The sequence below is a fragment of the Lipotes vexillifer genome, unplaced genomic scaffold, assembly GCF_000442215.2.
Source record: "Lipotes vexillifer unplaced genomic scaffold, Lipotes_vexillifer_v1.1 scaffold417, whole genome shotgun sequence".
In the NCBI taxonomy this organism is placed as follows: domain Eukaryota; kingdom Metazoa; phylum Chordata; class Mammalia; order Artiodactyla; family Lipotidae; genus Lipotes; species Lipotes vexillifer.
In genome coordinates, this window is record NW_006791294.1 from 1,162,172 (window position 1) to 1,187,339 (window position 25,168).

At 49.4% G+C, this 25,168-nt stretch overlaps 1 protein-coding gene across 1 annotated transcript; it reads left to right on the forward strand.

Moving 5' to 3' along the window:
• Positions 1–1,231: 1,231 nt before the first annotated feature.
• Positions 1,232–9,539, forward strand: TFAP2C (transcription factor AP-2 gamma). The gene is made up of 7 exons (XM_007464275.1): positions 1,232–1,512; positions 3,085–3,570; positions 3,674–3,725; positions 4,694–4,910; positions 5,499–5,617; positions 7,584–7,728; positions 8,980–9,539. The coding sequence occupies exons 1-7, from the start codon at positions 1,465–1,467 to the stop codon at positions 9,263–9,265; spliced, it is 1,353 nt and encodes a 450-aa protein (XP_007464337.1). The 5' UTR covers positions 1,232–1,464; the 3' UTR covers positions 9,266–9,539.
• Positions 9,540–25,168: the final 15,629 nt, after the last annotated feature.

A 25,168-nucleotide genomic window follows, 5' to 3' on the forward strand; every position in this document is an offset into this window, starting at 1 on the left:
TTCTGTGAATTGGGAGCAGCGTCCACTCCAGGCCCGGGGCACTAAACTGATAGGTATTGATTATTGCAAAATCGGATTCGGAATCAAATCGAAAGATTCCTTCTCTGATTCCCTGAGAATGTTTAAATTCAGCTCCCGAGAAGTAGCGACTTTCCCCTTGCAGCAAAAAAAAAAAAGGTCAATTACAATAATCGGACCAATGGATTTCGTTTCTTTAAAATGTTTCAGCATTGCGCTTTGCTGTCAAGGTTGGGGGCCAAATGCATATTGTGGGGAGAGGCAACGTTTATGTGGAAGGAAGTTTCGTTTTCTGCCTGTATCTGCGGACCCCGGGTGCTCACCTCTCCAGCGGGGGTCCCTCCACGGCCCCTCCTCGTCCCCCCACCTCTTCCCTCGCCCCCGCCTGTGACGCTAGGGTTGCATTCAGCCCCGCACCTCTTTTCTCGGTTGAGTTGAGGCTTCTGAGTGCCTGGCCCGTCGGAGGAAGCTGCCGAGCCGGCGCCGGGCAGGGCAGGGCCGGGCGAGGGTAGGCGGGTGCCCCCCCACCCGCCTCCCGGCCGCAGCCCAGCCTTGGAGATGGAGCTTCGGGCGATGGCGGCGAAACGCAGTTGTCCGAGACTTCGGGGCCGGTGGAGCGGCCCGCCCGCTCGGTGGCGCTTGGGGCCGACTCCCCAGAAGGCCTTCCCACCCCCGCCCCCTCGGAGGACCCCGAGCGCACTGTGCCCACGCCGTGCGGGGGAGGGCGTCGTCCCTCGGAGGGATTGGGACTCCAGCGGCCTGATTCCAGTTTAAACCTTAAATCTCCTTGGAGCGGGTGTTTGGGACGTTTTAGGAGATAGGGGGACCTCAGCTGTTGAGACGTCTTTTGGAGGGTGGGGGAAGGCGCTGTCGGTGAAAGAGGGGGGGCTCTTGGGTTCGGATCCCGGTCCCCAGCTCTGCCAACCTCAGGTGTGTGCTTGGTGAGGGTGACTGATGGATGGCGTGATGGGGGACGCTGGCCTCATAGGTTTGCGGCTGTCACCGAGGTGCGGCCCACTCGACTCCTCTCCTAAGCCCCCCCGAGGCGTGGGTCTCCGCGCGGCGCCGGGCCAGGATGCGGGGCGGAGCTAGGCTGGGACTGGCTGGGGGCCGCCCCGCCCGGCGCCGGGGCCTTCGCGCCGGCCCCCGGGGAGGAGTTATGATAATTTCTTCTCATTAAGGCGCCCGGATCCCGCGGCTATTGCCTGGACACACACTGCGGGCGCGGCTTTCCCGGTCCCCGGCCGCGGCCTCTACACCCGCGGCGGCAGCATCTACAATCGCGGAGCCGCCGATGCGCGTCCAGTGACCGGGACGGCTAGGCCCGCGCGCGGCGGGGGCAGCGGCAGACGCCCGGCCACCGTGACCCCAATTTTGGATTTACCGCTCGGGGGGTGGGGGGAACCTGGATTTAACTGGCGACTGTTTTGGGGGACGCCGGACGCCATGTTGTGGAAAATAACCGATAATGTCAAGTATGAAGAGGACTGCGAGGTGAGCTGGGCACAAGGGCGCAGCCTGGCCCCGCCCGAGTACAGTCCCGGAGGCGCGGGCCACTGGACCGAGGTCGGGGGCGAGGGCGCAGGAGCAGCGAACAGGCACCCACCGCTCGCCTTTCGATGGGACAGGGTCCACTTTTCCGGACATTCCCTAGTGCGTTTCTCCAGGGTCCCCTTCCTGAATCGGGCCTTTACCTAAATATCCAGTCTCGGGAATGGGGCCTGGAAAGAGCATAGCAGATCCCACCCACAGAGCTTACCGGCCGGTTTCCTGAGAAGCAAAACAGCCCTTTTCCACGTTTTCTCGGAAGAGCGCTGGGTCTGCAACTTTTAGAGGTGGCTTTTACGCACGAAACCTCCGTCCAAAGGGGTCAGACGAGGCCACCTGCCGGCGACACCTTTGCGGAGTCTTCTCCGAGGCGGGCTTGTCACCTGCCCCGCTACCCCCTCGGGGAAACAAGAAAACAACCGAAGTTTGGCTTTCCAGAGAAGGGGGGGGCGGGGGGGGTGCTGAGGCCAGATGGGGCCGTAAGCGCTCGGGAGTGCTCCAGCCTGTCGGACAGGTTGAGCTAGAGTTTCGGAGAGTGGGAGGGAGGGAGGCGGCGAGCGGGAAGAGGAAGGAGACGCAGGCGGCGCGAGGCGTGAGCCTGGGCCCCGGGAGAGGGGAGCAGTGGCGGCGGGGACGCGGGCGAGCCGTGCGCCCGCGGGACCTAGAGGGGCTGCCCCTGTTTGCAGGCCCGGGCACTTCAGCTAGGGGGCGACGGTGTCATAGCTCTCCTGGTCCCCCGCCACCCCTGTGACCCCGGGAACACATGGCGACACGTCCTTTGAGAATTAAGTCGGACAGCCGTGGGGCGAGGGAACGTGCGCAGGCAAGGTTGCCCAATTTTCGGGGTCCTTCGTTCTCTCTCCGTGCCCGATTTGTGGGGAGACTGACGGTGGCTGGGCAGGACGGCGTTACTTGGTCGGGACACAGCTAGCAGGGAGCGCACCCCTGGCTTGGGCGGGCTCCTCCCCGAGTCCCTTGGGCGGCGTTGGGTGGCTGCCCCCGCTAGGGAGGGTCTCTCGCCCGGAGGTCTTTGTCCTGAGGGCGTGGAAGGGAGGGTCCCTGGGGCGGGGAAACGGCGCACTTCCTGCGCGGCGCGCATTATCCGCGCCCACCGCTTCCCCACTTTGGGCCGACGACGCCAGCATGTGCGGGCTTGTGAGCGACCGCGCTCTGCGCTGCCTGCAGGCTTTCTCCCCGGACCCCTGCCCCAGCTTCTCCCGGCCCAAGGCCTGGCATTCGGACTTGGAGCCGCAGAATACCTCGGGCGTCAGACCTTCGCCGCGGGGCCCGGAGGGCACGTTCCTCCAGGTTTTTCTCCAGGTTCCCCTTGCGGACTCGCGGTTGACAACGAAACCCGCGGGGCACGTTGCTCCCTTTTGGCCCGAGGGCAGGCCCCGCGGGGGTCGGTCCGGGCTGGTGCGGTGGGTCCCCGGGGGTCACAAGGCTCAGCGCGGTGGCCGCGGGCCGTGCGCAGTAGCAGGGTTTCGTACTAACCGGGTCCCCGTTTCTCTGCCCCAGGATCGCCACGACGCGAGCAGCAATGGGAACTCGCGCCTGCCTCACCTCCCCTCCGCCGGGCAGCATCTCTACAGCCCCGCGCCGCCCCTCTCCCATGCTGGAGTCGCCGAATACCAGCCACCACCCTACTTTCCGCCTCCCTACCAGCAGCTGGCTTACTCGCAGGCAGCCGACCCCTACTCGCATCTGGGAGAAGCGTACGCCGCCGCCATCAACCCCCTGCACCAGCCGGCGCCCACCGGCAGCCAGCAGCAGGCCTGGCCGGGCCGCCAGAGCCAGGAGGGGGCTGGGCTGCCCTCGCACCACGCGCGCCCGGCCGGCCTGTTGCCCCACCTCTCCGGGCTGGACGGCGGCGCCGTGAGCGCCCGCAGGGACGCCTACCGCCGCTCGGACCTGCTGCTGCCCCACTCGCACGCCCTGGACGCCGCGGGCCTGGCCGAGAACCTGGGGCTCCACGACATGGCGCACCAGATGGAGGAGGTGCAGGTGAGCGCCTCGGCCCTGCCCGGACCCGTTCGCCCCACTGCCTCTCCCCTACCCTGCCCAGGCTCCCCCGAACTTAAAGGAAACTTTGTCATTTCTCCCCCAGAATGTCGACGACCAGCACCTACTTCTGCATGATCAGACGGTTATTCGCAAAGGTACGGAGTGAGCGCGAGTTGTTTTCTTCCTCTGGCGTCACACACCCTGTAGTGGTTCTTAGCGGTACTGGGAAGTTACCAACTTATTGGTGAGGTAGGGCTTTTGGTATCCGACTTGGGACATTTGTGGTGGAAGGGAGTGACAGGGACTCGAGGCAGGTAGGTTTTAGGAGTGAGAAGACGGAGCATTTCTTTAAGATCTAAATGGAAAAGGATGCTCTCAGGAGCTGCCCCTCAATCTCTGGATTTGTTACTCCATAGTTTTCCCTTGGTGGGTGTTACTTCTTGAATTCGAGAGCGTTTTTACAATCCTCCCGGAAAGAATCCCAGAGTGAGTTAAGGCTGTGACTTAATTTGGAAGACAAGTCACCGCATACCTTAGTGGAGTGATTGGTTCTGTGACAATTTTAATTGTTGAACGGGTTGATGTGATTTTATTTCTGATTTCAAATACGCACAGGGGTAAGGAGCCTTAATTCTGGGTTTATGCAGGGGTGAGGTGGGCGGGGGTTTGGAAAATTGGATTACTTGGGGCGAGTGAGTGGCTCGTGAAATTAAGTTACCTACTGCCAGGATTCCCAGTTTAGCTCTGTTGGGAAACGGGGTAATCCTAAATGAAATGTAGCTATGGTCTGTTACTTGAGGTTAAACTGTTTGAAATCAACTGAGGAAAAATGGATTGGGGGGGGGGAAGAAAGAAAACCTCAGAAAATAAACTGAATTTCCCAGTAAACTTAGAATAGGTGTGTTTGTATTTTAAAATTTACTGTGATCAGTTGCACTGAAAGATTTTGCCAGATGAAAGTGTTAAATCGTGAAATTCAGATTCGATTATCTTTGAAGAATATGGCTTTTAAAAAATCTGCTTGCAATTTATAGTCCAACATGCAGTGTTAGTTGTTCAAAGAGCTCTTTCAGCTTTGGTTAGTGGTTTGCTTGGGAATGCCACTTCTGATCTTCACTCACAGGTCCTATTTCAATGACGAAGAACCCCTTGAGTCTCCCTTGTCAGAAGGAGCTGGTGGAGACTGTGATGAATCCCAGCGAGGTCTTCTGCTCGGTCCCTGGAAGATTGTCCCTCCTCAGCTCTACATCTAAATACAAAGTGACAGTTGCTGAAGTCCAGAGGCGACTGTCCCCGCCTGAGTGCTTAAATGCCTCATTACTGGGAGGTGTCCTCAGAAGGTACATGGGGACACGTTCTGGGCATGGCGGTTGAATGGTTGGGGATGAATAATATAAAAGGACCAGGGAGATAGTTTTAACATTTATGGAACTTTTGTACCTAACCCTGAATTCTCATTGGCTCAGGGAGTTTTAGTACACGTCTTCTCTTTTAGAAAGTGCCAAATGTAGAAGGAAGTGTTAAAACAGCGCTAACAAATTCTCACTTGGTTAGGATTTGATTCCTTGTATGAAGTGGTAGCATCTGTATTCAGAGTAGAGGAGCTCCATGGGCCTGGTTCCCCCAGGGAGTTGTTTTTTTGGGGGGCTGCTGCAGTTTCTACAAGTGAAAATTTGTCTGCTCTGTACAACTTGCAATGTTCTGTGATTAAAAAAAAAAATAATGTTGGCGATGCTAAGAAAGATTTTTGAATTTTACAGGGATTAACTAATAAGGATTCCCTGTATCACTTGATTATGAGCCATATAATGTAGATTGTTTCTGACAGATTTCTGTTTTGTAAGCAGCATGTTAGGCATTTAGAATTTTAAAGTGGTTTCTTGAGAAAAGAATTTTTATTTTATTATTATTATTATTATTTTGCTCAGAGCCAAATCTAAAAATGGTGGCCGATCCTTGCGGGAGAAGTTGGACAAAATTGGGTTGAATCTTCCAGCGGGGAGACGGAAAGCTGCTCACGTCACCCTCCTGACATCTTTAGTAGAAGGTCAGTGGAGTTGTGCTTTTCTTTTGCAGTGTTTTCAGTTAGTGCTGTGTTGAGTCTTTAATATTTCTCTAAAGAAAAGGTTAGGGACTTCCTGGCGATCCAGTGGTTGAGACTTCGCCTTCCAATGCAGGGGACGTGGGTTCGACCTCTGATCAGGGAGCTAAGATTCCACATGCCGTGGGGTGCGGCACCCGCCCCCCCCAAAAAAAAGGTATAAGAAAAGGTTAAAAACAACTCTTAGTCACAAAAGAGAGATGCAAGCGATTTTGCCACGCGTTCATTACAATGAATCACAGTCATTTAATCAAATAAGTTAACATTTAACAATCTATCTGCTGAAGTGTTCTGTTCTGGGTCTCCCAGAAAATCATTGTTAAAAAGAAACTGGTTTTCCTAAGACATCACATTATCAGATGAACCAGTTTTTGAAGGATGCAATCGATCATTTGGTACACCTTTTTTAAAAAAAGCTGGTTACTGGTGGGCAGTGGGACCGTTTCTAGTTTTTGTAGCTGTGGAATATTCGAACTGTGGTCAGTGAAGAGAAAAGCCCTTGTATACAATGAGACTAGCCCAATTCACAGTTCCTTTGTTCATTTCCCCCATCAAAAAAAAAAAGTAATGGGGCCCACAGATGAGCCCCTCTCCCCAGTCCTAAGATAGTTAGGATGTGACATTTCAGTTTCTTGAATGGACCTGCGCCCCGAACCTGGAAAGTAGCCAAGAATGCAATACGGCCTTTTACAAAGTGGGCGAGGGAAAAGTGAAATAATTATTTTTCAAAACAAAACAAGCTCGTTGTTACTGCGCACAGGAAAATGAGTTGATGAACACGGAGGGGCTTATCCTTAAGCCTGGAGCGGCCGCCAGCACCTCGCCCAATCAGCAGGGCGCTGGGCCCCGGCTCGGGGCCGGGGGAGCCAATGAGGGGTGGTCTCCTGGTAGCCAGGCAATCTTTTGAACACTTTCTTTCCCTGGTCTAAATGGCGCGACTGCGGTGCTAAAAGAGACTTGGCAGGGCCCTGCTCTACCTTTTTACGAGTGTCTTTGGAGGTCAGGGCAAGGAGAAAGGAGCTGCCTGTTCGATGCTGTTGGGGACCAGCTGTCCTGCATGGAGAATGGTGGATTCTGCGTTCGTGGTGCATAAATGCGGCTCCCCTAGGTTTCCTTACCAGCCAGGCAGGGGTGCTTGAATGAGAAAGCGTGTGCCAGAACAATGGTTCTCAGATGTTGATTTAGTGAGTCGGGGAGGGAAGTGGGGATGGTGGGTGAGGTCCACCATCTGGGTTTGTAAAAGCTCTAGCAGCCCCAAATCTTGGAACCAGAAAGAACCCAGCGCCTCCGGTGGGAAATGACACCCTCCCCTCGTTTTTTCTCCCTCTGTGCCCCACAATACCTGAGACGAGAGGGTAGGTAGGGCTCCTAACATTTCCAGTAGGAAACACTCCTGCTTCTCTTTCTTAAAGCAACATTCTAGAGACTTACCTCCACCAGTAATGGGGCGCCCTCATTTAGAAACAAAGTTCCGTGTCAAAGACTTTTGTCCCAGTTTCATAAAGAAAAGTGACAGTTTGCTTCTTTGTCAGTCATGCTCACCCCCCCTAAGTTTTCCAACTTCTGTACTACTGATGGATGCTGGATGCTGTTTTATCAGCGAGAGGAACATCTGCTCAGGTTGGGCAGAGGACTGGGGTAACATCGTTTAAGTACAGTTAAAATTTTCAGGCTTTTTTTTTTTTTTCCCTTTCTCACATTGTGTGATTTCACCCTAGGGGAGAGTACCCACTGAAGGTACCCAGGAAGTTGCTGCTTACTGGCTGGATTGTTGTCGCTTTGTATGATTGCATTTTAGAATGCAAAATGACTGCTAGACCAATACCGATAGTGCTGGAAAAAGAGGGAAGGGACAGTTTGCCTTGGGGACCACAGTGGCCCTAAAGTCTGTTGCCATTGCCGATTATTCTAGGTGAGGCTGTTCATTTGGCTCGGGACTTTGCCTATGTCTGTGAAGCAGAATTTCCTAGTAAATCCGTGGCTGAGTATTTAACCAGACCTCATCTCGGAGGACGCAATGAGATGGCAACTAGGAAGAATATGCTGCTGGCTGCACAGTAAGTATCCAGGCTTGAGAATTTGATGCCCTAATGCTCTGACCTTGCAGCTGAGGGGCCAGCACAGTCCCTGGCGCTCAAGCAAGACAGGCTCCTTAAGTAAGTTAGGGTGTTGAGCAAAAGGGAATGGCAAGGAGCATCTTTTACAGAGTCAGATTAGAGTAACTTTGTAGGATTTAGAAGAATTAGAGCAGTGAGTGTATTGCTCAGAATGAGCGTTTTTGAGCTGTTTAGTTATTCAGCTCAAACTAGTTAAGCTACTCTTTCATTATCTTATTTGCATGTCTTACAAAAACGTGTGTTGAAGACAATTTATTTTATCACATCCAGTCAAGATCATGCGCCTTCTGCCTCCTGATAACAAGATGTTTTTGATTTTTAAAATGTAATGATCGGGTTGTGTGTGTAGGAGACGAGGGCAAATTCAATGTCTCAAAACGACTTAATGCAGCTGAGGGATTTCTCATAGAAACCAAGAGTAAATGGATTTTAAAATCATGGTAAATGAAGCAGAACTAGCCTGTTTCAGGGAATTGAATTCAGGGATCTTGACAGAATTGGTTTAAGGAACCAATCTGCATCAAATAAAGCTAGCCCTTACTCCTGGGCTGGAATTCTGACTCCACCTCTTACCAGTCCTGGTGACCTTGGCCAGTTGATTCTGGCATTAATCCTTTTATCTTTTCTAATTGCAGTGAGGATTAAATAAGATAGTACTTAAAAGAGTTTAGTTCAGGGCTTCCCTGGGGGCGCAGTGGTCAAGAATCCGCCTGCCAATGCAGGGGACACGGGTTCAAAGCCCTGGCCCGGGAAGATCCCACATGCCGGAGCAACTAAGCCCGTGCGCCACAGCTACTGAGCCTGCGCTCTAGAGCCCAAGAGCCACAACTACTGAAGCCCACGTGCCGCAACTACCGAAGCCCGCGTGCCGAGAGCCCGTGCTCCGCAACAAGAGAAGCCACCGCAATGAGAGGCCCACGCACCACAACGAAGAGTAGCCCCCGCTCGCCGCAACTAGAAGAAAGCCCACGTGCTGCAACGAAGACCCAATACAGCCAAACATAAATAAAAAGTTTAGTTCAGGGCCCAGCACAGAATAGGTGCTAAGTGCAGCAGCTGGCTATTGCTATTAGTTTAAAATCTACTTCTTGGCCAGCCCCAAATTCTCGGTGCCTCTAGGTGTCATCCCCACACTAGTTGGTGCTATTTACCTGTCACGACTCAGTGGTGTGTGTTGACTGTCTTTCACAGGCAAGTGTGTAAAGAATTCACAGACCTTCTCAATCAAGACCGAACTCCCAATGGGAACAACCGGCCCACTCCGGTCCTGGAGACCAGCATCCAGAGCTGCTTGTCTCATTTCAGCCTGATTACCCATGGGTTTGGCAGCCAGGCCATCTGTGCTGCTGTGTCTGCCGTGCAGAACTACATAAAAGAAGCCCTGATGGTCATAGACAAATCCTACATGAATCCCGGAGACCAGAGTCCAGCCGATTCTAGCAAAACCCTGGAAAAGATGGAGAAACACAGGAAGTAAGACAGGGGTGAACAAAGGGCCGAAGAGTCTGGAAGGAAAAGGACTCCAAAACCGGTCTCGACTAGGACAAACTGGGAACCCCGCTTGCCTGGGGGACAGAGTTCGTTATCCACCTTCCCGTGAAAAGGGCCTCCGTTGGATTTCTAGATCTTCACGTGCCCTCCTGGATTCCTTAGTATTTAAGGAGTGCTGAAGTGTCTCCTAAACTCTGGACGAGCTATCAGGAGGTGACAAGTGCTGGCTCTTTACCCATTAAGCTGATATTTTATTTTTTGGAACCCCATTCTTCCTTTCTCTGAAAAGTGGTGCTACAAGTTTTGGAACCTTTTAAATAAATTCCCTGGGCTAACAAAAACCCACACACACATAGCTGTTGAAATGTCAAATTGATGTGATTCCGATCCACAGTAACTTTCAGTGTTAAGGTAAAAGTATTTATGTACCCTCTTCAGTCTCATCCTACATACCACAGGAGGCAAGGATTCTATCCGCCTAAGAACTGGTTAATAGGTGGTATTTGACACACTTTAAATCCCTTGTTCACAGGGACCCTTCGGGTTTTACGAAACTTGTAGAAGCAAAGCCTGCTGATGATTTTATGTTTTTCTTTTTAAGAAAAAAACAAAAAAAACCTTGAAAGTTAACTCTTCAAATAGGAGGAGACGCTTTGAAAAGACATGTTCCTTTAAGGTACGGAAGCTTTATTTTGCGTATTTATTTCACATCTTGGTGTTTCGAGAAAACTTGAAAAGGGGTGGGCAGCAAGCATTTTTTTTTTTTTTTTTTGCTGTCTCTCATCCCAAGTCCCAGAGGAGAATTCTGTATTTTGAGAAGCTGCGTTGAGTGTACAGATTTTATTTATGCATAATTTAATGGGGTCTGTAAATACGGGTGCACTTCTTATGACTTTTTGAGAAATGGGATTCAACTTTCATATTAGCTTTTAAAGGTGACGGGGTAATCTAAGACACATCTTTAGGCTTTATTCATATGTACACAGGGTATTAAGAGTCAAGAGGATCCTGAGCGCTGTTCTCGACTCTGGAAGACTCTAATTTAATTGAAGCTTTCTGTTCACAAAGCAATAACTTTGTCAATGTGTGTGGGTGAAAACGGAGTTTTGGGATTGAGCTCCTTGCCTGTAAATGTTCCCTAAATAATTGTTATGTATATGAAACCTGTATAATAAAAAGAAAGTATTCTCAATAGAAGCTGTGAAAGTCTGGTTGTAACTTGATGTGTTTTTTTTTAATCTTCTAAGAGGAGTGGAAGAATGGCAGAGCTAATTTCTGGTTTGGCTGTGGCTTAGTTAATAAGACGGAGCAGGAAATCTCTGTGCCAAGGGGAATCTGGAGTTTCATTTTGTCTCCCTTGGAAGACTGCTCTATTGCGCCACGTCACGCACTCATCAACGGTTCTCATATGGTACCATCTTCCCCAACACAAGGGCTGTTGGGAGATGTGTGAGGGACGGTTGATTGACAACAAGAGAGGAATCCATAGTTTGGGAATCATGTCTCTTGTGTAAGGCTGCTCGGTTGAGAAACACTGTACTTATGGTGAAGTTGCCACCTCAAAATTTTGAGAATGGAAATGAGATGATTGTTGGTAAATCCTTGGGCAGATCCTCCTTGGAAGGACTTGGCATTCAGTCAAATGCAAGCAGAGGTTGTGTGGTAGGTGCTCCTGAGTGTTTTCAATCAATTGAAATTCTCCATCTTTGGGAACGTAATTATGCACATCGATCCAAGGGATCCTAATCATTTTGTCTGCTGGGCAGATCAGAGGTTAGGTCTCTGTACTTGCGCAGCAGAAGAGACCAGTAGGGCTTGTGTACTTGCTGGATGTTTGCAAGGATCTTGGATGCACACCGACAGTCCTTGATTTCAAGTTCAAGTGGCCTAGCACATCCTCCAGGAAGTGATATGTTTATAGTTTGGCATGAGTGGCTGCACTTGAACGTTGGATAAGGCTATTGCTTCAACTCCAGCCTCATAATCCTTAATTCATAACTCTCTACCAAATGGTCAGCAATTCCTGATTTAGTGTTGGCATTGGATGTTGTTAAGTAATTTAAACTCTGCCAGCCTAATACTGTGCTCTTGGCAGCCTGTTCTTGGCCACTGAACATTCCCATTAAGTTGGATTTATCTGGCTGGTATGTCAGGATCACAACTGCTTTGCATTAGAGCAGCAAAAAGGTCTCACACTGGCAGTTCTTTCTCAATCAAGACGTGAGACGTTGGGTGTTAAGAGGAAGTTATGGGGGCAAAGGGCCGAAGGAAAAAGGACTATTTTCTTATCGGCATCTTCACTTGCCTTTGGACTAGAGTCTGGCTTCGAGGAGCTGTGCTGAATTGCAGTGCAGACAGTGTTCTGGAATCAACCCAGGATTGAAGTGAGTCATAAGCAGGGCTTATGCCTGGCTCAGCGCTCAGCTCTCCTTTTTTCTCGCTCCCATTGGACACCCGAGGACAGCTACCGGGTTCCTGGGTCCAGTGCATGATAACAGGTTTTACTTCCCAACACTCTGAGCTGATGCTATGGAGAACAACCAAGCATCCTCGTGAGGTCCCTACTGAAACACTGGCTGTCTTGGCTTTCCCGTCGGTGAGAGAAGGGTTTCCTGCCCTCTGAGCACTTCCAACTCCCAGGACCATCCGGTCAATGGACTCTTGTTTTTCCCGGGGGCCAGTGTTTTTGTTTCAAGTCTTGTGTTGGTAAGAATTCTATTCCTTCCCCCTTTTCCTTCACCCTGTGCCGTTGTTGCCGGCTGGCTCTTTTTTTTTTTTTTGCTGTACGTGGGCCTCTCACTGTTGTGGCCTCTCCCGTTGCGGAGCACAGGCTCCGGACGCGCAGGCTCAGCGGCCATGGCTCATGGGCCCAGCCGCTCCGCGGCATGTGGGATCCTCCTGGACCGGGGCACGAACCCGTGTCCCCTGCATCGGCAGGCGGACTCTCAACCACTGCGCCACCAGGGAAGCCCTGCCGGCTGGCTCTTTGACAGGTTGGGCTTTTGCTTTTTATGAAGACACAAGATGCTGCTGAAGTCTTTGCCCTCTGGGAGAAGTGAAGATGCTCCTTCTTTTTCCTGGTTGCACCGAAGGAGAACCATTGTCTGCAGGCACGTGCGGTCTAACGTTTATGTATGAGAGGGACTCGGCAGGACTCTGCATCTGTAAACTGGACACCTGCCCATCCTGGTACGTGGCACCTTGGAGGTGCTCGCCTGCCTCACAGACACTTAGAGGTTCTCTGGAAGGTCAGACAGAGGGTATTTTCAATAGCACTTGATGGTTGTTTTATCTCCCAAGTGCACACAATTTAAGTTGTGCGTTAGGAAAGGGACGGTTAGTCTGTTTCTCATTTGAAATGATTTCATAACAACCATCATCCTTTTCTCTTTGAGGGCCTAGTGTCAGGGTGAGGTCTGAGACCTGAAGTTCCTGTATTTGGATGTTAAAAAACAAAACAGGATAAGGTCATGGATGGGTGAGAGACAGAGAAACTCCTAAGGCCCAGCAGTGGTGGGGATGCGGGAACCCACTGCCTATTTCACGGGGTGAGTGTTGGTTACCAGCTGTTGTGGATTCCTGTACAGGTTGCTCTGGCTTCTGAGGACTTCGGGTACAGGTCCTCCTTGACTGACGATGGGGTTAAATCCCAATAAACTTATCGTAAGTTAAAAATAGCTTTAGGTTAAAAGCATATTTACTGTACATCAACTATACCTCAATTTTCTTTTTTCTCTTTTTTTTTGGCTACACTGCACAGCTTGTGGAATCTTAGTTCCCAGGCCCTGGCAGTGAAAGCATCAAGTCCTAACCACTAGACTGCCAGGGAATTCCCTATACCTCAGTTTTCAAAAAAATGTATTTAATTCACTTAACCTATCAAATGTTAGAGCTTAGCCTCGCCCACCTTAAACCTGCTCAGAACACTTAAATTAGCCTACAGCTGGGCAAAATCATCTAACACAAAGCTTATTTTATAGTAAAGGTTTGAATATCTCATGTAATTTGTTGACTACTCAACTGCAGGTGGAAACCAGAATGGTTGTCTGGGTCCAGAATGGTTGTGAGTGTGAGTCACTGACCCTCAACTGCCACCGCCCAGCATCACGAGAGGGTATCACTAGCCCAGGAAAGGGGCAAAATTCAAACTTCGAATTATGGTTTCTACTGAATGCATATCATTTTTGCACATTGTTAAGTTGAAACGTAAGTCAAACCATCATAAGTCAGGGACCGATTGTATTTCTCTAGTCTCTTCCTTTTCCTGGGGTGTGTTGGGGTAATGAAATGGCAGTTTAGTTTGCCTTCCTTTACAGCAGGTGGAGAACCCAGGAAATAGCTGCCCTTGGCTGCAAGGGGAAAAACAGTCTGAGGTTCCTTTAAGCACGTTTTCCAGGTGAGGGAGCTTTCTCTTATCCCTGGCATGGCAGTGACCATCGCCGATGCCTCTCTGTCTGAGCTCAGTGGGCGGTGAGGCTTTTCCCTTTAGTTGGAGATAGGAAAGATTTGCTTTTGAAATTTCGATGCCGCAACGCAGGAGCATGCTCTTCCCAGGGGCGGCTGTTGCTACTTGATGATCTGATCATTGTTGATCTACCTTTCTCATGTCTCAGATACATTGAATTTCTCTTCCAGTTGACAGTCTGCTTCTCTGAAATCTGCAGGACACCAGGCTGGGGGGCTTGGTGACACCTGGAGCCATCAAAACCCGACTCCTTCCTGGTTTTGCCAACCCAGGCTGGCATTATGCCCAAGGTCCACTCATGCATGGTGTATCAAGCCTTTGTCCGCTAGCAACACAGAACATAATCTGCAGAAACAAACCTGACCTCATGATTTTTGAAAATTACTATTACATTGGAGTCCATAGTTTCATGGAATGCTCAGTTACTTTTCGCACCATCATAAACACTAATTTCCCTGCCTCGTTTGGATAACATCTCGATGCGGGAGATGGGTAGAAGGAAAGCGTGGAAACTGAGAGGAGTTGAAAGGCATAACTCCAGGGACCTCTTCGGGAAGAGCTTTGATAAGAATGTTTACAAGGTCAAATCTCAGTGGGTTTTTTTTTTTTTTTCTTCTGGTCGCCCCCTGAAGCTTGTTGGTTTTAGTTCCCAACCAGGGATTGAACCCAGGCCCTCGGGCCCTTTGCAGTGAGAGTGCAGAGTCCCAACCACTAGACCACCAGGGAATTCCCTTAGTTTTTTGTTTTTTTTTCTATTTCATGACACATCGAGTGTTCCTTGAGGCTTCCCAACATTTTCCAAGGAAACATCTTAGTCTTAAGGAATGATCCTCACAGGTGAGAGTGTGGGAGTTGGATGGGTTGAAGAGGATATCCTGGCATCTGGCCCTTACTGAGATTAGAAGGCCTTTGGGACTTCATGGATGTTAGGGGTTGAATTGTATCTCCCCGAAAGGTATGCCCTAGTCCTAACCCCTATACCTCAGTTGTGACTTTATTTGGAAATAGGCTTGTAATTAAATTAAGATGAGGTCATGCTGGAGTCCAGTGGGCCTTAATCCCATATGACTTGTGTCCTTACAAAAAGAGAAGAGGCACAGACACACGAGGGGAGAAAGCCACGTGAGGTCAGAGGCTGAGATTGGAGGGATGCAGCCACGAGCATCGCTGGCCACCTCCCGAAGATGGAAGAGGCAGGAAGGATTCTCCCCTACAGATTTCAGAGGGAGCGTGGCCCTGCTGACACCTTGACTTGGATGTCTACCCTCCAGACGTGTGAAACAATAAGTTTCACCTGTTTTAAGTTGCCCGGTTTGTGGCGCTTTGTTATGGCAGCTCTAGGAAACGAATACAATTGTTAAGTTCTTTTTCCTTTGCTCTTTTCTTCCCATTGATCTTTCTGTGGGTTCTTTTCTAAACATGCGTATCATATCTGCGCAAAGAATGAGAAAGCCACCTCCGTGGTCTAACCAATGGGCCAGGTCCAGTTAACATCATGGAGACTCTGCAGTGTTAAATGAAGCATCATCTTCCTGCTCGTACCTTCTTAACAGCTACGTTGATGCATGGTGCTGTCGCCTGGTGGCAGCTGCATTAGCCGGTGACCTGATCTTTCATCTTCTTGGGGAGAGGTCACCCCAACATCCCTGTCCAAAGCAAATTCAAAACTCTGAGAGGTCCATTTCACCTCTTCCTTCTATTTCTTTCATTTCACTGGGTACCTCTGGGTATCCCTATATTGACCCCTGAGAGCAATGGCTGCTAAACTTGGCAGGTCATCAGAGGTCCTTGGAAGGATCAGATATCGAGGTCCTTCTGTTGCCTTTGACCTACTGAATCAGAAACTCTGGGCCTAGGGTCTAGGAATCTATTTTACTAAAAACAAACTTCTCCTGGCGATCTTGATGGTGAGCTGAGTTGAGGAACCCCTGCCTTCCAGGATCTTCTAGCTCTAACGTTTTGTAGAGGCACATCCCTTCTGGATGCTCTGTGTCCTCAGCATCTTCTCCAGGTGATGTGCTCCAGCTCTTAGAATCTTAGATGCATACGGTGATCAAGGAGCACTTGGGACACATTATGGTTCAACTGTCTGGCTTCTCCAGTGGACTCTTAAGTGCACAATGGCAGGCACCAGGTCCATCTTGCCCTCCAGAGTCTCACCACGCACTAACTAGCCCAATGCCCAGCACAGGGTATTTGTTCCATAAAATATGTTGAATCTTGGGGCCGAGCTGGGTGAGAGAGGCGTTTCCGGGGTGGTCCCTGCAAACAGCCCTTCCCTGGAGACACTTCATTCCTCAGGGCCACATAGGCGTCCAGCATGACCCACCAGAAGGTGTTTCATCCTCTGTTCTCCTGAGCTAAGCCAGCACACATGGCGGGGGAGTGTTCTTAGGGAAGATGTGTATTAGGATTGAGTAGGCAGTGCCTCTTTCTACCCGCTGCCCTTTTTCAGGGTCTGAAATCTGTCTTGTTATGTTGGGGATTTTGACATCATTCTTGGATACTGGGAGTCGGCCTCTTCCTGTTCTCACTCTCAGCCAAGGTGGGGTTGATGTGAATCAACTTTCACTTTGGAATCAAAGAATCTGGTCCAGGTTTGGGACATGGCTGAGGTTGAGCGCTCTGTTCCCAAGGCAGATCGGCCTGGTTGGGGTCAGACTCAGCCACTTCCTGCTGTGTGGCCTTAGGCACGGTCCTTCACTTCTCTGAGCCTCCTTTGCCTCACCTCAAAACTGGCATCTTAGTTGCCCTCCCATGAGGATGTTGGGAAGATGAATGAGATGATGATGGACCACAGGGTACAGCATCCTGTCTGGTGCCTGGTTAGTGCTCGGTAAACAGCAGCTGCTGGTATTATGAACTCTTCCCATGCCAAAACTGTCAGGAGAGCTCCTGTGCCTTAAATGTCCCAGGAAAATGCAACTGACATTTGAGCTAGGAGCTTGCCTAGCTCGTACTTAGCTGCTAATGCCCTGTGCACCCCTGCTAGCCTCTGCCCTGGGTTTGGTGGCATCACCAACATCTTTTCTACAATAGCTGCTGTTTCTGATGCACTGAGGTCGTCTCCAGCCTGCAGAGACCCCCTGTCCTCTGCCGCAAACTTGATGACAAGTTGGAACCTATCATCTTACAGAAAACTCTTAGAACTTACATAACATTTTACAAGACCAAATTGATACAGTTTGGTGAGTGATCCTGCAGATGCTAAGGTTTTCAACTCTGGGACTTATCTCCTAAGCAGTCATTGATTCATTTCATCAATAAACACCCAGAAAGCACCTCTTTCAAGTCAGCCAGTCTTCTCAGTAGTGGAGTAGCAGACAAGCATCCAAGACAGATGAAACCCCCCCAGAGCTTACTCCTCAGTATGGGAGCCAGACGTGGATCCGACACATAACTAAGGAGAGAAGTTTTGAGGACGCTAAGTGCCACGATGCAAATAAGATGGGGACTAGGAATAGAGAGGAGGTGCTGAAAGAGGTGGTGGGCAGTCCCTTAGCTGGGGTGGTCAGGGAAGGCTTCCTGAAAGAGGGGACATTTTAACTGAGCCTTGAATGATGGGAGTGGGCCAGCCACAGAGGCTCCAGGTGGAAAGGAGCTCAGGAATGGAGAGAAGGCCAGGGCAGCAGCATGGAATAAGAGGAGGGGGAGGTGTGACAGGGAAGCAGGAGTCAACTCATGGAGCTTGGTGGCCGCATTAAGGGGTTTGAATTTAATTCCAATTGCAAGTTGATTTGAAGCAAGGAAGAAACGGAATCTTAGCTTTTAAATAGACGATTCTGGGCTTCCCTGGTGGCGCAGTGGTTGAGAATCCACCTGCCAATGCAGGGGACATGGGTTCGAGCCTTGGTCCGGGAAGATCCCACATGCTGCGGAGCAGTTAAGCCCGTGCACCACAGCTACTGAGCCTGCGCTCTAGAGCCTGCGAGCCATGCCTGTGCTCTAGAGCCTGCGAGCCACAACTAATGAAGCCCACGTGCCTAGAGCCTGTGCACTGCAACGAAGAGTAGCCCCCGCTCGCAGCAACTAGAGAAAGCCCATGCGCAGCATTGAAGACCCAATGCAGCCAAAAATAAAGAAATAAATTTATTAAAAGAAGATTTTTTTTTTTACCTGTTTCCTGACTTTGGAATCAGCACAGTTTCTCACCTGAAGCAATTTTCTGGAGCACAGGTGAGGGATGGTAGGAGGCTGCCCCTCCGCCCGCATTCCCCATTTCTTTCTCTCTTTGGCCAGGAATACTGATTTTCTGTGAGCAGAGACTTTGATTGTTCCCCCACTAACATCCATGCATATTCTTTTTCCCACAAGACAGAAAAAATTCAGTGGTGGCAGGCACCAACCATTTAAGAAAATCTTCAGAAAGACAGAATTTTCTCAACTGTTCCCTTTTAATTGTTGTTTTCCCTATCCATTGTTGCTAACTCATTCTAGCTGATGACAGAATGAATTTACATGTCACAAACAATTCCATTTTTATTGTTGACAAAAGTAATACACATCACATGCCACTACACTCTTAGAATATCCTTGGGAGGACAGATGAGGGCCCACGAAGAGGCTGCCCTGGGCGGGGGCGCTTGGAGGCTGAGGGTCTGGGGTGGCTGGGAGATGGATCTTCCACTCTATGTCATTTTGTCCAGCTTGAATGTTTTAACTTGAATGTGGTGAAAACCAACAAAACCTGCTTACAAACCTAAAAAATAAAATAAAATAAAAACCCTAGGTTTAGTGAAAACACTGAAAAAATAACATCTGGGGAATTCCCTGGCAGTCCAGTGGCTAGGACTCCACACTTTCAGTGCTTGAGGGCCCAGGTTCAATCTCTGTTCGGGGAACTACGATCCTGCAAGCCGTGCGGCGCAGCCAAAAGCAAAAAAAAAAAAATGCAGAGTAACCATTTAAAAATAAATAAATAAATAAATAAATAAAAAAGAAAAATAAATAAATAAAATCTGATGTTTGCTGTAACACAAAGAACCTACAGAAAACACACCTGCACCATGTTATTTAATTCCCTAATAACCCTATTTTAGCCCATTTTGCAGATGAGGCACCAGAGGCTCAGACAAAGGTAAGGAAGTTGCTGAAGTTCTTATAGCCAGTAAGCCACAGAGCCGGCTTCCAGAGCAGGCCTGGCTGCTTCCGGGGGCGGCACTTCTGACCCAGTGCTGTCCTGTCCCCAGATGGTAAGATATTACATTATTGAGCACTCAGTATGTGGCAGCCACTGTTTTAGACCCTTTTCATATTAAACTAATTTACTCTTCCCGACAACTGTAGGATGTACGTATTACAGCCCCCATTTTACAGATGGGGAAACTGAGGCTCCGAGCTGTGAGTTGCCTGCGGGAGGTTCCTCACTTGGTGGACGGGCAGCCCAGACTGGAGCTCCGACTCCAGCATCTGGTCTTGGGAAGCAGCAGCCTGTCCTGCAGGCTGGCCAGCCAAGGGGTGGTTCCTGGGAAGGACCCTCTATGCCTTAGTTTCCGAGTCTTTAAGGAAGGGGCCATAAATAGAAGATAGAAATATCTGAAGGGATAAACGTTCTACCTCATGCAAAGTGCTTGGCTCAGTGCCTGGTAGGAAAGGCAGATGGAAGGAAGGAGGAAAGGGGAAGGCAAGAAGCCCCACTCTGTGCCTCCACTGTAGGCTGGCCCCTTCCACCCTTTGCAGAGCGGGGAAGGGTGGAGCTCCTGCCAACAAGCTCAGGGTCCCTGCCCAGTGTCCAGCTCCGGGTTGCCTCAGGCTGCAGGGCTCAATTTGCTATCACCGCTGCCCTTCCCATGGCTCGTCTTTCTACCTGGAACCTTTTCCTCTACCTCCTATGCCCTCGCCTACTCACTCCTTCTCAGTCCCAGCTCCCACCTTGGGCATCACCTCCGCCTGGAGGCTTCCCAGTCCTGGGCTGGCTTAGGTGTCCTCTCAGTTCCCATCACACTTCTTATCATACTGTGTGGGAACTGGCTGTGTAGTATTGCATCCAACAAATATCTATAGAATAAATGAATAAATCCATTTATACCAAAATTTCAGGAATTGCTGAAGTGAATATCACTTCAAGCCAGTTAAGGTATTCTCCCATCCATCCAACCATCCATCCGTCCATCCATCCATCCAACCATCCATCCCCCATGCTAGTCCCTGGGTATATAAAGTGAGCTAAAGCTGCCCTGGACCCTGCCTCGTGGAGCCCACAGTTCCAGACATCAGTCCAACCGTCACAGGCACATGTAACTTCCGACTTGGAGTCCTCTGCGTGGTGAAAGGATGGGGATCCAGTGGAAATGTCGCTGCCTCAGTAGCTTTCACAACAGAAAAAAAATTTTTTTAATTTAATTAGTTAATTTCTGGCTGCATTGGGTCTTTGTTGCTGCACGTGGGCTTTCTCTAGTTGCGGCAAGTGGAGGGCTACTCTTCATTGTGGTGAGCGGGCTTCTCATCGTGCTGGCTTCTCTTGTTGTGGAGCACAGCCTCTAGGCGCGGGATTCAGCAGTTGTGGCACATGGGGTTAGTAGTTGTGGCTCGCGGGCTCTAGAGCGCAGGCTCAGTAGTTGTGGTGCAAGGGAAGGGCTTAGCAGCTCCGCGGCATGTGGGATCTTCCCGGACCAGGGCTCAAACCTGTGTCTCCTGCATTGGCAGGCGGATTCTTAACCACTGTGCCACCAGGGAAGCCCCTTCAGCAAATATTTATTGAGTCCCGATGATGGCAGGAGGAGGGGGAAGCAAGCGTTGGGCTGGGGCTACAACAGCAGATCAAATAGAGACAAGCTCTCTGCTCTTACGATTGGACATCCACCAGAGCTCCAAGACGGGCCAGCCACGGGGGCCCTTATTACTATTACTATGATTACTATTATTAGTATAAACTGGGGCCCACAGGAGGAAATGCAAATGGTGTACAGAGGTGAGTGCATTTCCCTCCCACCCCTGTCTCCCTGGCTGGAAACAAATCTCATTACCAATTAGGTGTGCATAAGGAGATATTTTAGGCACACACACACAATTACATGTATTTCTTTTCTTTTCTTTTTTTTTTAAATAATTCTTTCTTTCTGTATTTATTTTTGGTTGTGTTGAGTCTTCATTTCTGTGCGAGGGCTTTCTCCAGTTACGGCAAGTGGGGGCCACTCTTCATCACGGTGCGCGGGCCTATCACTATCGCAGCCTCTCCCGTTGCGGAGCACAGGCTCCAGACGCGCAGGCTCAGTAGTTGTGGCTCACGAGCCCAGTTGCTCCGCGGCATGTGGGATCTTCCCAGACCAGGGCTCGAACCCGTGTCCCCTGCATTGGCAGGCAGATTCTCAACCACTGCGCCACCTGGGAAGCCCCATGTATTTCTTATTTAACCCAAATGGTGGCATTTTGTACACACAGTCTGGTACCTCGCTCTTTTCACTTGGTTTATCACGTTGATGGTTCCTTACCAGTTCATATAGAGCTGCCTTGTTTTGCAAGATGTCCTTTTGTGGGTGATGTTCAGATAATTCACCCTGTTCTGATGGGGTTTAGGATGTTTCCAGTCTCCAGTGGATATAAGCAAGGCAGCGGGGAGCACACCTGTTCACAGGCCATTTCACATGTGTATTTATTTGCAGATTCCTGGAACCACAGTTTTCTCCCTGCAGTCTACATGAACAGGCCTGCTGGGGGTGGGGACGGTGCTTTACATGGAGTGTTCAAGGAGTCTCACTGAGGAGGTGACACTGGGGCTAAAGGGCTGGGAGGGATCAGGTAAAACTCCCAGGACTGGGCCTCAGCAACATTTACTGAGATGCGAGAAGATTCAATATTACCACTTTTGTGCAAGTAAGACCCAGAAAGTCAGTCACAGGGAAGGAAAACCCATGGAAGCTGCCCTCAGCTTCTTTTAGCTGGGACCCTAGACACTAAAGCAGGGCCCCCTGCGGCCGACCCTCCCCTGGAGGTGGCCGGTCTTGGAGCTCCGGTGGATGTCCAGCTCAGGATGAATTTCATACTGGTTCTGAAGCCTGACACCTCCAGATGCCCTGTCACACTAGGACAAGGAATTAGAGGAATGGGCACACTGAGGGCGGCTGGTCTTGTCTTGCTTAGAATTAAAAATTCCTCAAGCTTACAGTTCAGAGAAGGTGGAGGTGGGGTGAGCCCAAGGGTGGGGCTCATTAGAACTTTATTGACTGTCAACAGTGGAAGGAACCTTAGAGGTCATTAGCTAAACCACTGATTTGGAAAAACAAAATTCGTTTAAATGGTAAATTCCTTTTATGCCCTTGAAGTGGTTATTTGAAAGAATTACAATAATAACAAGTATTGTTTATTTATCACTTATTATGCACCAGGGTCTAGGCCAAATGTTTTACATCCATTATTTCTTTTCAATCCTCCAAGTAACCCGCCAGGGAGATACTATCATTATCTGTGCAGTAAATGAGGCTGAGGGTGGTGGCCTTGAGTCCCCTGGCTGAGATGGGGTCCTGGCTGCCTCCCTCTGACTCTGGGAAATGGGATTGGAAACTCCCAGGTCTTGTTTTTCCAACCTCCTGTTTACGGTTGACAAAAGTGAGAATGAGCCAGGAGGATTCATTGTGTGACCAAGAGACAAAGTTAAGAGAAAGTGAAAGATCTTGGAAGTACAATTCCTGGCCCAGGAGAGTGTACACATCTCTATGGTTTTGATGATCCCACCTGCCATATTGGCCCGCAGAGAGAATGATCCAAGAAACACCCACCAGCACGATACAAGGGCTGGGTCTCCAGTTGTTTGCCAAATTGGAGTGCTGTATTCTTAATTTTTCTAGTCTGATGGGTAGAAAAATACCCCATGATTACAATGAATGCATTTTAAAGAAACCTACCAAATGATGGTGGGCCACACTCACCCTCCTCCCCAGTGATCTACAATGTGGAGCTGCAGGTTCTGGTTCCCCTCTATTTTATTTTTAGTATAAATTTATTCATTTGTTCGTCTTTGAACTCAATAGTGCTGTGTGCTAGGCACTGTTCTAGGTGCTGGGGACACTTCAGAAAATTTCCCTTAGATCCGTCAGTTGGAATACAGCCCTGCCTACATCTGGATTCCATACTTCTAGTCTCCAGAAAGGTTAAATTCTGTTGTGGCTTCTGTCTATGCTTAATAGTCGATCAGAGTTGGGATGTATTTTGAAGGTAGAACCAAGAGGATTGGCTGATGGGTGGGATGTGATGTGGGAGAGAACTCAAGGAGTCCAGGCTGGTCCAAGGTTTTTGTTCTCAGTGTCTGGAAGGATGACTGGGAATCAGGAGCAGGTTTAGGAAAGAAGATCACGGGTTCCTCTTTGGAGAGACTGAGTCTAAAGTGACTATCAGACATCCAAGTAGAGGCCATCATGCATAAGTTCCCACCTGCCCTTTATTTTGATTATTTTTTTGCTTGAGGATATTTCTTTTTTATTTCTGTTTATTTCTTTTTATTTATTTCTTTTTTTTGCGGTACGCAGGCTTCTCACTGTTGTGGCCTCTCCCGTTGTGGAGCACAGGCTCCGGACGCGCAGGCTCAGTGGCCATGGCTCACGGGCCCAGCCGCTCTGCGGCACGTGGGATCTTCTTGGACTGGGGCACGAACTTGTGTCCCCTGCATTGGCGGGAGGACTCCCAACCACTGCGCCATCAGGGAAGCCCGAGGATGTTTCTTGTAGATCTTTACAAGGCGATACATAAAGAAGTGCCTCACTCTTTTTTGCAGCTGTATAGTATTCTGTTGTATGGATGAACTGTTTATTCTATCATATGGAAGGACCAGAACTGGGCATGTTTTCAAGTGATTGGATGAATCAAATTACGTATGATGGTTTGTTCTTCCATGACAAACATTTTTTTGAGTGTTTACTGTGTGCTTGTGCCTGTGAGGAATCTGAGAGCAATAACTTCATCAGGGAGGTAATTTGATGCAGTGGGGGAGGGGCTTCAGTTTCAGATCCACACTTTGTGAAATGGGTTGTTGTGTTATCTAAAGAAATAACTGACACAAAGCCCCCAAAACAGTATTTTGATGCAGGCACCCAACATGTGATATCATCTGCTACCATTTCTTATATAACCATGTCCCAGAAGCCTGAGAGGTGCAGGGTGTTTTGTAAATACAAGTCCCATCTTCCTTGAAAAATCACTTATGTGGTCCAACAGCTCCATTTTGGAGATTCACAGTCCTCTTTAATGCACCAAAGGCTCTGATAAATCCTGCAGTAAAGAAACTTTTGTTTAATCCACTGTTGTGAGAAATGCTGGCTTTGGTTGACACATCAGAGATCAGACAAATATCATAAAAAAACAGGTTTGTGTCAACTTTTCAATGAGTGATACCTCTCTTAGGTGTAACCTCTTGTCTTGTTCTTTTGACTCTGAAGGTTTTCCTCCGTTTTGTCCTTGAAGACAGTGCAATAGTCTCCGTCTGATCACTACACACGATCTCTGGGGGAGGCCCCAGCCGTCTGCTGTCAGGCCTGGATTCACCCCATGAGGCACCAGGGTACAGTGTGCAAATTAAATAGCACCCAGTATGTGACTTAAGTAGCACCCCACCAAGAGAGATCCCTCCCATGGAAAACCGGACCTACCCTGGGTCTTTCATGAGAACATTTTTACCCTGGGGCTGCCCGAGGTTTAGCTTCTGGCGTTACAGTATAAAAGGGAATGGCTTTAAAAACCTCAACGCAACTTCTTGGGTGATGGAAATGTTTTAAACTGGGTAGTGGCAATGATGATGTGACTCCAAAAGTTACTGAAAGCCACAGCACTGGGTACGTGCAGTGGGTGACTTTGGTGGTATGGAAGTTATACCTTTATAAAGTTGTTTTTATAAAAGAAGGCAAAAAGAGAAAGACCCAACAATCCCTAGTCCTGAGTCTGCAGAAGGGGTCGTGTTTCCTCTGCAAGTTACACATGGGGTTTTCACAGGGCAGAACATGTGCCAGGCCATAGGTGGGCTGGAGAGGGCGTTCGGGATTTTCTCCTGCAAATGGATGAATTCATGGTTTAGGTGGTGGGAGCTTCTGCCCACGTAGAGCTGACCAGATCAAATGTCCACCCCCAAAGACCACGATCACTTCGCAGCCAGAAGCACTTTGGCCAGCTGCTTGCGCTGTGATTTGTGGTTGACTTTGCTGGGTGGTGGTTTCTGAAGCAGGACAATCCCACTGATTGAGCCTTTCAGGAAATGGTCCCTGAAGAGAGGTAAGAAGACCTTAATTACGGCCCTGGCTGCCAATTAGAGTGAGATCCCGAGTTTATGAATCCAAGAAAGTCTCACCAGACTTCTGCTGCTCCTTGGCTTTTAGCTCCAGAACATGTACAAGGGAAGATGCGTTCTAGAATTTACGGTATCGGCTCCCAACTTTGTCTGTAGTTTATTTTGAAATCATTTAGCTGCTTGTCCTTAAAGACTTTCTAACTGTGATGTAGGGA

Excerpts from the sequence above, each read along its gene's own strand:
- TFAP2C (XM_007464275.1), top strand. The coding sequence starts at position 1,465 with ATGTTGTGGAAAATAACCGATAATGTCAAGTATGAAGAGGACTGCGAG. Across the intron at positions 4,911-5,498 it reads CTGGGAGGTGTCCTCAGAAG|AGCCAAATCTAAAAATGGTG; the intron begins GTACATGGGGAC and ends TATTTTGCTCAG. Across the intron at positions 5,618-7,583 it reads CCTGACATCTTTAGTAGAAG|GTGAGGCTGTTCATTTGGCT; the intron begins GTCAGTGGAGTT and ends CGATTATTCTAG.